This window comes from Monodelphis domestica, chromosome 8 (genome assembly GCF_027887165.1).
Source record: "Monodelphis domestica isolate mMonDom1 chromosome 8, mMonDom1.pri, whole genome shotgun sequence".
Classification (NCBI taxonomy): Eukaryota; Metazoa; Chordata; class Mammalia; order Didelphimorphia; family Didelphidae; genus Monodelphis; species Monodelphis domestica.
The window spans coordinates 241,182,284-241,194,921 of NC_077234.1; the positions used below are offsets into that span (position 1 = coordinate 241,182,284).

Consider the following 12,638-nt stretch of genomic DNA (forward strand, 5'->3'; position numbering starts at 1 on the left):
AATAAATTCTCTTAAATTAATTTGAATTAAATTCAGTTAATTTAAAATATCATTCAATATGTTTGTACTCTAAAAAGCTTGTCTTGATTAAGAATATCTTCACTGTCTAACTCACCAGCACAACAGTCTTGGGGAAACACAATTAATCATGATGTCGAGCTCTTCCTAAGTATACTCAGAGTATGTTCTTCAGCCTCATTTTTCTCAGTGTTAGATTGCAAACATCTTGAGGGAAGGTAATGTAGTTGTCCCCAAATACACAGAAGGCATGAATAGCTGTTTACTGACCAGGGATTTCATAATCAAAATATCATCATAAATATAAAGAAAAGGTAAACATTGCCTATGTGGCCCATATTACTTTTTAAAAGAACAAAGTCTTTACATTGATATTAAACCATACCTGATGAATTGAAGGTTTTTAATAGAATGATTTTAGCTTTTTCTGCAAAGAAGCAATTTTTAAAATTAGAGACTTATTGATTTTTTAAAAATCTGTTATGAGAATCCTTTTTTAGTGCAATTTAAAAAAAAATCCCCACAAACATTGGTGATACCTTAAAAGGCGGCAGCAGTACAACAGAAATAAGCTACTTTGGGGACCCCAACCTTGTTATTGTTGTGCCATTTTCAGAAGGGTAAGTGTGAAGATTTGTGGCACTGCATCCCCATGAAGTAGTAACCTTGAATTTACCTAGTCATTTCTCAGAGCTTTGTGATGTAAAAAGAAAATTCTATCCTTGATCTGGCTCATTGCAGCTATTTAGCCTAATTTTTATAAAGCCTGCAAACTAACAGATGAGTTGATCCCAGTTGCACAGGTGGTGATGGGAAGGCCAGTAGATGAAATTGGGAGGGGAATAAAACTTTAAAGTAATGACCGTGATTAATGGGGAGTCATGGAAGTGTCATGAACATACAAGAGCATTCTGCAATCAATTGGGGGGGCGATAAACTGGCCCTTCAAATTCTCTTTATGAGGTAGGTTAGCATTATACCCATTTTCTGAGTTACAGAGAAGCCAGAACCAGCCAATAAGTCACAAAGGACCCCAGAGAACCAGACTCCCACCCTGTTCCTACCCCCCAAAGAAGAACCTCAGAACAGTTTTGGTTCCTCTTTTGTGCTCTCAGTGCCTTCCACTCCGGTCCTACATTTTGACTTAAGAAAATGGAAAAAGTAAGTAATCCTCTACAGGAAATATTATAATTTTGCTGACTACTAGAATATCAGCCAAGGCTGTGGAAAAGTTCCCATTAGTTGTCCTTTGAAGGGAAAGGCTCCCCAGACCAATGCTATCAGTCCTAAGGCAGCAAAGTGCTTGACTAGAACACCATTTCTCATCCTCAGTACTGAAGAGACCCTCCTGCTACCTGAAAGGAAGTGGCCAGATCCCTGGGGCCAGATGGGATTCTTGGAAAAAAGGTGTAGGAGAAGCAGGAATGGGTGTGACTGAGTTGCACTCAGTGTTGGGACAGCCAATTGGGAAGCCCTACTAATGTGTACAGGGCATGACTTTCTGAAGAGCTGAGTGAGGCAAGACCATTTGGCCCATTCAAGCAGGACAGGGGCTGAGCCTGGAACGACTTTTAAGGTCCGGAGGATCAAGTAATGATGATTCTTCAGTGTTTTAGAAATTTCACTTTTTCATGTTATTGATGAATTTTTTCTAGATTTTGATCTTGTGGGCTGTGGATGGTGGCATTTCTGCTCGAGTTTGGTAAAGACTGGTGCATAGTAATTGGAGCTACCTAAAATAAATAGTCTTGTTTGTCTTAATGCTCTCTTTGCCAGATCTAATACACTCTTCTATTTCTAATTTCATCAAAACTACCGATCATTCTTAAACCAGACACACAAGGTTGAGATGATATCAACAATTCTATTTAAGTCATCATAGAAGGAGGAAGAGACAACTGAAGACGGAGAAGAGACAGGGAGGTTGGGAGAATTTTTAAACTAAATCCAGCAGATAGGGTGACCAGTGAAAGAAATTAAATGCTATTAAAATTTTTAAATGATTGACATTACCTGCTCTGCTTAGAGTGGATAATACACTTGAGGTACCATCTAAAAGAAAATGACACAAATTAATATTAATTTATGATGCCATTAAAAACACATTGCTTCTTTGGTCACTTAAGTACTTTGATTTTAGGAAATGAATTGCTACAATGCTGTTCTATAAAATGACTACTTGTATGATTTTGGTCTAGATCCTTAACTCTTCTTTACTTCTACTTAATCATCTGTAAAATGAGAAGATTGAAATAGATGGCAGGGGCAGCTAGGTAGCACAGTGGATAAAGTGCCAGGTCTAGAATTGGGAGGCTTCAATTTGTCCTCAGACACTTCCTAGAAGTTTAACCCTGGACAAGTTCTTTAACCCCAATTATCAAACCCTTGCTGCGCTTTTCTCTAGAAGTCTTTGAGGCGTATTCCAACTCTCCATCTATGTTTACTTTTGTTGTTTTCTCCCCTGATGATGGTGAAAATTCCTTGAATAGAGCATTATATTTTAGCCTATGCTCTGAAGGAATAAGAGGAATAAGAATAAGAGCATAAGATTTTGTTTGCACTGGTTCCAGGTATTCTGTCTTTTCACTGTGTCCCACACACCCCCTTCTTCGTCTACCTCTTCATAAAGCTCATAAAACTGATAAGGCATTTGTTCTACATCATCTTCATTCACTATTATCACACCTTCTGGTATTCCTTCAGATTCAGTGTCTGAATCTGAATCACTGAATCCAATCCCTATGTTCTCTTTGGATTCTGCTCAATGCCATGTAAATGATTGTCAGATGTTGGTAACTCGGCTTTGTGTTTTGATCTAAGCCTTTGTCACCAGCTTCTGTGTTTCTCAAATCAGTTTCAGGTAGGTTGTCATTACTAAGCTTTAGAATTTCATTTTGAATTGGTAAACTTGATGATATGGAGTTAGCTTCTTCTTGCAGATCTTCTATACAGTCAATAATCATAGATCCTACTCTACCACTAGTCGGAGGTTTATGTTTATCTTCATTCTCATTGGACTGTGTAGAGACAGGAATCTTTCCCTCGAATTCATTATTTTCTTCTGGGAATAAGTTGGCATGTCCCCCTGCATCATCATTAGGATGTGTGCTTTCATATCGTCCCCCACTGCAACATATATCTGTTTCTGGCTTTGTAGCTAAGGTGTTCATACCCACTGAATCATTGTCCATGTCTTTGCTACTCTCTGCCAGTTATACATGTGGCTCAGCTAACTCTTCTTGACTTGATTCATTCCCTGTGAAGTCTACACTTGAGATCGTATTCTCTAATACAGTGGAACCTAAATCACTGCTGTTGCTTTGGCCAGATACCCCTTTGCACCAACTGAATCCTTGGTTGTTACTAAGCCTGCCATTCCACCCCCAGATTCAAAGTTAACTGCAATGTCACCTCCGATACTTTGAATAGGATTACTGGGTTCAAAAGTAATGTCAGCTCCATTTTCAGTTACTTTTTCCTTATCTATATCACTCATTGCTGGATGGAAGATATGAACTTCTGGATTCAAATTATATGTAGTTCCCAAGGCCATAAAGCTATTTACAGAATTAACGAAGTTTGGTGGGTGGTCATCTGTGAATGTTTTTCAAGCATTGTCCTCTTTAGCAACAATAACCTTTAGGGAATTGAAATTGTCTCTATATCTGTCACAAACTTTTGCTTGAGTTCTTGTGACTTATTCTTTCTTTCCCTTTTGAATAATTCAGTCCCATTATCCACTCTACACTGGAAAAAGTTCTCTAAGAAAGATTTGATTTCTTTAAAACATTTTTCCTGTTTGGTTACTATGCAGTTCTTATCAAGGTTTCTTATCTCATTTACTTTTTGAGATGTTATTTCCATAATTCCTGCCTCAATTTCTTTAATTTGTCTCTGCCTTTCTCTTGCTTTATTGAAATGGCTATCATTCACAGATTCACTTTCGTGCACTGAATTTTTACTATTTCCCAACTTTTTTTCTATTATTTTCAACTGCAGCCTCATTCTCACTATTCCTTCTATCTCCAAGTGTCACACTATATATGTTATGGGTCTGGCTTCATAACTCTTTCCTAACCATATCAGAGTACTTAGGCACTCCAGAGTTAATTGCATTTTGCATTTCTTGCAAATCACTAGCTTGCTTTGAGGACTTTAATTTGCAGTGTGAACAACAAGTGGACTTCTTGTACCTAGTTTGTGTAGTTTGTGTGTTCTTGTTATTAACCTCATGTTTCTTCTTTAAAAAACAATTTCTAATCAAGTGACCTTTCCTGTGGCAAAAGAAACATTCCCTAATTTCTTTCTGCACTGGTCTTTCCTTGTAACTAGGCTTCTTGTAGCTAGATGTTGTGTAAGTCCTAACCGTGTTCAGATTCTTGATTTCATCAATCTCCTTTTGTTTAAGATTATTCTCTGTCCTTTTTAACTTTTCTTTCAGGTCCTGAACTTGCTTACTTTGTTCTGAATTATTCTCATGTAAGTAACTTGCTGACTCCCTCAATTTGATCAGAGAGACTGAATCATATTTGGAGAAATAGTGTTTAAAAAAAGTTTTCGAATTAGGTGAGCAACTCCTTAGAAATTGCCTACGGACATGGCTAGCCGACTCTTCACTATCTGCTTCTAGACCTAGGATGGAATCTGCCATCTCTGACAGACAGTCTATGTATGTGGCAGGATGTTCCCCTTTACTCTGCACAATCTTGTCAAACCTAGCCCATGCATTAGGTTTTGAACAGCATAGTTTTATGGCCTGTAGCAAATCCTCCCTACATTTTCTAAGTTATGACATGCAAGTAGGATTAGCAAAGTCCATATCTCCCCTTTGCTCTACAGTTGGCCAGCTAGTTAAATTGCTGTCAGATCTAGTCTTCTCCAGGAATTGTCTCTGTTCATGGGGGCTGAACAGTTCTGATAATAGGAACTCGATATCTTCGAAATCCAGATCAAAGATCCTGAAAGCTCATTTCAATTCCTGAGATTTGAAAGGATTTCCCACAAATTTAGGGAAATGGCGCTTTATGGATTCAAGTTCCTGTGTTGAGAATTGTCTATGGGCTTTGAAGTGTATCACACCAGCATTACTGGATAATTTGGTGGCTTCTTTTAAAGGAAAGATTTTCTCAGGTTCACTAGGCTTGTTCTCATTGTCACCTTCCTTTTCCTTAGGTACACTCTCTGTTTGCTCATTGTCCTTGCCCATAACCAGATCTAGCCCTTTTTCCTTACTCAATTGCTCAAACACAGCTTTAATCATGCCTTCCAGATTGTTATCAATAGCCATAAACTTCTCTGTTTTAAGGGGAACCACAAATCTAAATACCTTCTTAAGTTGGGTTAGAGTCTGCAGGATTGCAGATCACATATACTTGTGCCAAGACTTGCCAGAGTACCAGTTCATTTTGGAATGGCAACTGCAAAACAGACATTGCTATGTTTCCAATATAATCAATAGTCTCCACAATCATATGGGTCATCCTGCTATACAGTATGTGGTAGACCCAAAAGCAAGTGATGGCTGCAATGACCACCACTCCAAAAACAACTTGCTTAAATGTTGTGTCTTTCTTCCTTTACTACTCTGCTTGTAAAAGGATTGTGGGGTTCAGTCAAACTTTGAGGTGCCAATTGTAATAAAATTGTAATAAAAAGACTGGCTTTTCCTGACCTAGACAGAGAGAGAGATGTTTGTGGCTTTTGACACAGTCTGGACTTCAATACTCAAGCAGAGATTATCTGACTAAAGAAAGAAGAAAAGAAGACTTAACAGTTGTCCCCCATCTCTTTGGCTGTCTCTGAGTCACAATTGTGACAAGACTGACATTTCCCAAAACCCTCCTAATTCTCCTTAGGGATTAGGGACACCCTCATCCCTCTTACCTCAATTTCTATCCTGTCATATCTTTCCTAATAAACCTCCTTACCTGAGGAAGAGAACAAGAGTATAATCTCTAAACTTCTCAGTTCACCTTTGAGTTATGTAGAAAGACCAACAGGGGGGAGGGGAAAAGGGGCAGGAAGGTGTAGGTGGAAAACTGGGAGGTGAAGGGTGGCATTGAGGGAGGAAGAGGGTAAGAAATATCTGGATTTATTATCCATTAATAGGGATCAATAGGCAACCCCAGAATAGCCCAGAGCACCCCACAAGCAGCATCTCTCTATCTCTCATTATCTCTCATCGATCTCCATCATAACTAGGTACCCTCAGGTGTCCCCTAGCAGCTCTCCAGTCAGCCAGAGTATATTCCAGTTATTGCAACAAGAAATAGTTCCTTCAGATTATCATTTTTTTTTATTATAGTCTACATATAGTAGTTGCCTATAATAAATGTAGGAATAATAATGATAACAATAATAAGAATCAGCCTTGATATAGTGCCTACTATGTGTTGGGCAATTAATTTACAAATATTATCTCATTCAATTTCATGATAAACCTCAGAAGTAGATGCTATTATCTCCCCCAGTTTAAAGTTGAAGAAATTGAAGCAATTAGAGTTTAAATCACTTGCCCAGGATGGCACAGCTAGCAAGTGTCTAAGCACAAATTTGAATTTGAGATTTCTTGATTTTGGATCCAGTGCTCTCTCCACTGTCTTATCTAGCTGCCATGACTATCTTAGGTAACACCCAGTCCCTGGATAGAGGATTCCTAGAGATGGACCTTGGGATGGACAATGATGTACACCCTGTAGTAGCTTAATAATGAGGAATATAGGATCATAGAAATTTAGAGCTCAAAGGTATCTTAGTGTAAGAAAGGGAGATTTGGTTATATCCAGGATGGCTAGGTGATACAGTAGACAGAGTTCAAAGCTGGCCTCAGACACTTACCAATTGTGTGGCCCTGTATAAGTCACTTAACCCTGTTTGCCTCATTTTCCTCACCTGCAAAAGGAGCTGGAGATGGAAACAGCAAACCACTCTGTTATCTTTGCTAATAAAATCCCAAATGGGGTCCCTAAGAGTTGGACAGCACTGAAACAACAGCTGATATGGTCACAAAAGGAAGATAATAGAGATAATGAGGTATTAAGTATGTTAACAAGGTGTTGATAGCAGGTGATTCCATTTTTCTGGGACAGGGAAGGGATTTGGTTCTCTCTTTTACATTAGCAACTATCTAGTAATCAATTCCTTTCATTTTTTAGCATTGAAGGAACCAAGTCCTGGCAAAAGTAACTAGTGCCCAAAAGGTGCTAATAAGTAACGGTTCTGATATAGAAGCTACTTAGTGACATTTTCTAATTTTATCACCTCTTCTCCTGTGGCCATGCTGTAATTTTTCCTTTTCTTTCAGCCCATTCCCAAATGTGGAAGCCATTTAAGGCAAAGGGCCGTTTTCGATTAAAAACCAAACCAAACCAGTTCCGCTAAATGTCAGTGTCTATCTACGTGTCCCCTGTGTCTCTGTATAAGGATTGTAAAATTCATCAACTGATCCATTCACTGTTCCAATGCTCTACAGAACTATAAATACCGTAGGTATCTGATTCGGCAATCAGAGAATCTCTACTCAGGGAGAGGTCTCCATCCAAGAGTACTTGTTAAATTCCACACTGACTCTGTGGTCTAATTTATGACAACCCAATTTAGACAAAATTCATTCTTGCTTCTAATTTCTTACTATTTCTGCCAGATTATCTGCCCTCTTTATTCACATGAGTCACCCTCCTCCTAAATTCTTTCTAGTGTTTTCAGAGTTTCTTTAATTCCCTCACTGTGTGTATGCCCGAAAAAGACAAAGACATTGGGCAATCTCTTTCAATGACTAATTTTCCTCCTGATTGTTTGCTATACCATTAAAGTAACAGGTCCAGATTTTTATTGTTAAAGCTTTTAGTGTAACTTTGTATGGACTTGACATCTGGTATTATAAGCATGTAAGTCAAAAATGCTCACTCAAGGATTGTGGTTTTAAATATTATACTTAGTTGATATTTAGGAAAAATTGATTCAGGTTTTGCCTGACTCAGGCGTCAGCTCACATCCTACTCTACTGGAATTTTCTCAATGGAATTCTCCATCATGCAATGTGGGAATGAAACCTTTCCCCTAAAAAAGAAAATCACCAGGGAGTTTATCACTCTGGCCACAGTTTTGTGAAAATGGAATGCATGCTTTGAAATGTGCCAGTTCACTAAAAAGCAGATAATGGAGCCCAAGGAACTTATTTTATAAATTAGTGGCTAAGCCCATAAGAGACCTGGAAATACTGTCATACTATGGGGCAACTACACCTTAGCCTGCATAATAATCATATATTTAAAATTATAACATTCTGTCCTGCTTGTAATGCAGAAGACAACATAAACTTGTTCTGATACCATAAACTGGGGGTCTTCGTATATATAGGATGGGAAATAAGATTATTTAGCTTATTATACCACCAGCTCCAGAGTGAAAATATAATTCTCCAGAGGGATTATGAGTTTTTTTTTATTTTTTAGAAACATGATTCTTTTGTTTTTCTGTCACCTTCATTTTCAATTTTATCCTTCCTCTCTCCCAACCCACGAAAACTGTCCTATATAAAAAAGAATAAAAAGAGAGAAAAATAATAGGTAAGTAAAACTAACCAGCTTATCAACTGGATTTAACAAAATATGCAATGCTACACACTTATGGAGCCTCCATTTTGGTAAAGAAGGGAGACAAGCATTTTTTTCATCTCTTCCTAAGAGTTAAAGTTGGATATTATAGTTACATAGCCATCAATGAGGATTTATTTGTCTTTTAGGGCAAGTGAGTCTATCCATTTAAAGGAGTAGGACAGCATGTGCCAGCTTGCCTATTCCCCTTGAGAACCAACCAGTCCCATGCCTTTTTTTGCTAACAAGACAAAGGAGCCAATTTCCCTTTCATACTATTAAAATATATAGTAAAAACCTTCCACATAAAAGAGAAATTTTCAGAGTTGGTTTTGAACAACTTGTGCCTTTAAACCCACACTGGATCAAATATAGTAACTGGATGTGATTTGACCCATTTCAAAATATTTTTTTCCACATAAAACCTGTTGGCATTTTCTTGGAGAGCAGTCTAAATGGTGCACTCAAAATGGAGGGATGCTGCTTAGATTTTGTAGAAGAAGTTAGGGTTTGGGGTAACTTCAGCCCATTGAACAAAGAAATCTCAGGAAAACTAAAAAATCCCTGAGTCACTGGCACAGTAAAACCAACAGTAATAAATCATTGCACCTTACCTACTTCTCTTTGATTCAGATAAGAACCTTATACAAACTCATCAGGCTTCATTAATTTGAAAGAAACTGCCTTATTTTTTCAGAGCTCCAGTGGACCATGCCTGATTATAGCTGGTTCCTAGAGGACATGACTAATTTCCACTACGCTCCCTGACTTTTGTATTCCATATAAGTACATGAGAATTTTAAAACTACTCCACCCTACTCAGACTATACTTTAGAAGATCTGATTTAGCTATTTCCTGATTTGTAACAATGGAGCTACTTGGTGTAACAGAATCAGGTCTTGGGAACTCTATACTGCTCCACCCTACTTAGTTTAACAAGGTCAGGAATGCCTGCACCCATACTCAAAGATTAAATACCTAGGAAGATGGCCTTTGATAGACATGTGCAGAAACAGCGGACAGACCCCTGGGCTGTCCTAAAACAAGCTAAGCTAACATTGGTACAGATGAGACACAGGAAAGTGATGTAAAACCATCTATATAGGCCACGTCACTTCCTCTCTTTGGCCTTTTCCCCAGAGAGGCAGTTCTGGCTGGCAGTGTGCTAAGTGTTCTGACATCTTGGCGTGGTGGCTGCTATTTGTCTGGGTTTTGGTGATGAGTTTAATCTTGAGGTAATTCAGGTTCAGGCATCTTGGCTGAGACCTCTTGGAGTTCAGGCTGATTCCTTCCTCTTTTACTCTCCAAAACTTTACCTTCCTAAAGCCTCTAATCTTCCCCCTGGCACAAGCCAGGTGGGAGAAATCCTACACCCTTTCCTTCTCCTTTCTTCTTAATTTCTTTCCACTATATTAATTAAATCACCATAAATTTCCAGCTAACTTGGGTATTTTTTTTATTTGGGATATCCATGGCGACCAATAATACATATAGTTTAGGTCACAATGCTAAAATTATCCTTTACAGTTTTGGCATACATGCCCTCAAAGGGCAGCTAGGTGGCACAGCAGATGGAGCAAAAGGCTTGGAGTCAGGAAGACTCATCTTCCTCAAATCCAGCCCCAGACATTTACTTTCTGTGTGATCCTGGGAAAGTCACTTAACCCTGTTTGCCTCAGTTTCCTCATCTATAAAATAAAATAGGGAAAGAAATGGCAAACCACTCCAGTATCTTTGTCAAGAAAATCCCAAATGGGGTCACAAAGATTTGGATATTACTGAAAGATGACTGGCCAACAAGATCATGTAGCCTCAATAAAGTTGCTTTGTGTGCTCCATGTTTTCTTATTTTGTATGGTATCCCAAGTTTTCCACAGGCTATCGTGATCCTATGATAATATGAATCTCATATGACATCCTGGGTTGAGGTATATCTCCAGTATCAGCATTTAATCACTTTTAACATGTTGAAATAAAATTAAAATAGCATTTATGAAGTTTCCAAAAGTACAAGATTTTGCTGGGTGAGAGGGAGATAAAGATGAAAAATAACATTCTTACCCTTACAACTCTTACAATCTAGTGGACAGAAAGAGACCTAAATATGAGCAATTATCACAAGATTTAGTCTATGATTATGTACAAGGAACATGCCAAATAGAATACACTAGGACATTAAAAAAAGTTTCATCTTTCTTTCTAATTGGTTGTGGTGGTGGTGGTGGGGGAGGATAAGAGCGAGAAGTGGTGGATTATTTTTGATTGGATTAACAAATGGAATTAGAGAATGTTAGATATTGATATTGGGGCCCAAGAATAAGAAATCTTGGCCTGAGTAATAAAATTCTTACCAAGGCTTGTTGTTTCGACTTCTGTCACCTCTGAAAAAAAAGATAAGATATTACTTTAAAATAACACTTGAAGTGTAGGAAAAGGTAAGTTTTAAGAAAACCAAATAAATTCATACCTGGTGTACCATTGGGGGATGCTATGAAGGTCATAATGGAGGCATCAGCTACATGGCAAAGAAAAAGAAGAGACTTAAGTTAAGGCTTCAAAGCAATCATGAATTTCACTTTGGGAAGCTGGACTTTTGAGATAAGCTTTTTAAAAATTAAGTTAGTTTTTTCCTGTAGTCTAGTCCTAATCATAAAGGGATATTGGATATTTGGGGATACCCACCGACCTCTAAGATACAGCTAGAAGGCTCCCTCTCTTATTTCTCATTTCCTTATATTTTTGTGTGCCTCATAAATGCTTCTTTGGTCTCATTTGTTTTAACTTATTTCAAGAAGTCTTGCTTTAAAGAGTATGCCACAACAAGACAATAGTGCCTACCAGGTTTTATCTGGTCAACTTCAAAGTGGGAGAGACAAGCCCACCCACCACAATTGTTTTAGAAGCTCTTACTGTTCTCACCCTCTAATTTCATAAATAGAGAGTTGACATGAAAAATAAATGAGAATTTCAGAGAAAATGTTTTAAAAGAGAAAATCAAATGTGATACACAACCAAATCCAACAAAGAATAAGAGATGCCATATCATATTAATCAGAACTATCTAGGCAAGGACACCCTCTAGGTTTTGGGATCCAGAGTTTAGCACAGTGTCTGGCACACAGTAGGTACTTCATGATTGTTTATTTTGATTCATTGATATGAGAAACACAACTAGTTCATAGTTCTAGAATGCAAAATTAGGAGAATAAAATGAAATGTAACTTTTTTTTTTTTAAAGTAGTAAGATGGACCATTGGATGCAAAGCTACAAATCAAGAAGACTCAATTTAAAATTGGTCTCAGGCATGTACTAGCTCTGTGATCCTGGGTAAGTCATTTTACCTCTGCCTCCCTTAGTTTCTTTAACTATAAAGTAGTATAATAATAGAACACATTTCCTAGGGTTGTTGTGATGAGAAAATGAGATAGTGTTGGGAAATCACTTTGTAAACCTTAAAGTGCAATATAAATGCTAGCTATTATTATTATATTGTGTTTTGATTTTTAAAAATTTGTTATGGCATTGGCTTTCATACTTCAAAAACAAAACAGACTTGCCTTGAGAAAATTATTGGGGATATATATATAAATATAATATAATATAGAAGTTTAAATTCATGACGCATATCAGTCAGTCAGTGGGCATTTATTAAGGGCTACTATGTGCCAAGCTGAATATACAAGGACAATACATGAAGGGTATCCCACAAGACCTCCAAGTCAATCACTGCTTGCAAAATTCAGCTCAAGATGCTAGAGAATGTGGCTAATCTGAGCAAAGAGGGTCAATAAATCAATAGATGAATTTCTTCTTAACTATGATAAAATAAAGCATTTTTCTTAACCACTAAATGCTCATTAACAACTAGAATCTTAGGCATGGAATCCAGGAGCAATCATTACACTCTTCCTGCCACCAGTTTTTCTAATAACCGCCAGCTTATAATACACAATTGCCTGAATATAACTGAATAAATATAAATATAAAGAGGGCTTTGACTCGAACTCCTTTTTATCTTGTTGCT

General features: G+C 37.6%; 1 protein-coding gene across 2 annotated transcripts in view; it reads right to left on the bottom strand.

Moving 5' to 3' along the window:
• ADGRG2 (adhesion G protein-coupled receptor G2) overlaps positions 1–12,638 on the bottom strand; it is a 178,984-nt gene that overhangs the window by 54,511 nt on the left and 111,835 nt on the right. Inside the window, exons 5-8 of one of the 2 annotated variants that reach the window (XM_007500817.3) lie at positions 11,081–11,128; positions 10,965–10,994; positions 2,032–2,070; positions 404–445 (exon numbers count right to left, since the gene is read on the bottom strand). In XM_007500817.3, coding sequence (XP_007500879.1) covers positions 404–445; positions 2,032–2,070; positions 10,965–10,994; positions 11,081–11,128 — 159 coding nt within the window. The remainder of the gene's footprint in view (positions 1–403; positions 446–2,031; positions 2,071–10,964; positions 10,995–11,080; positions 11,129–12,638) is intronic. The other variant, XM_056808693.1, reaches the window with a different exon arrangement.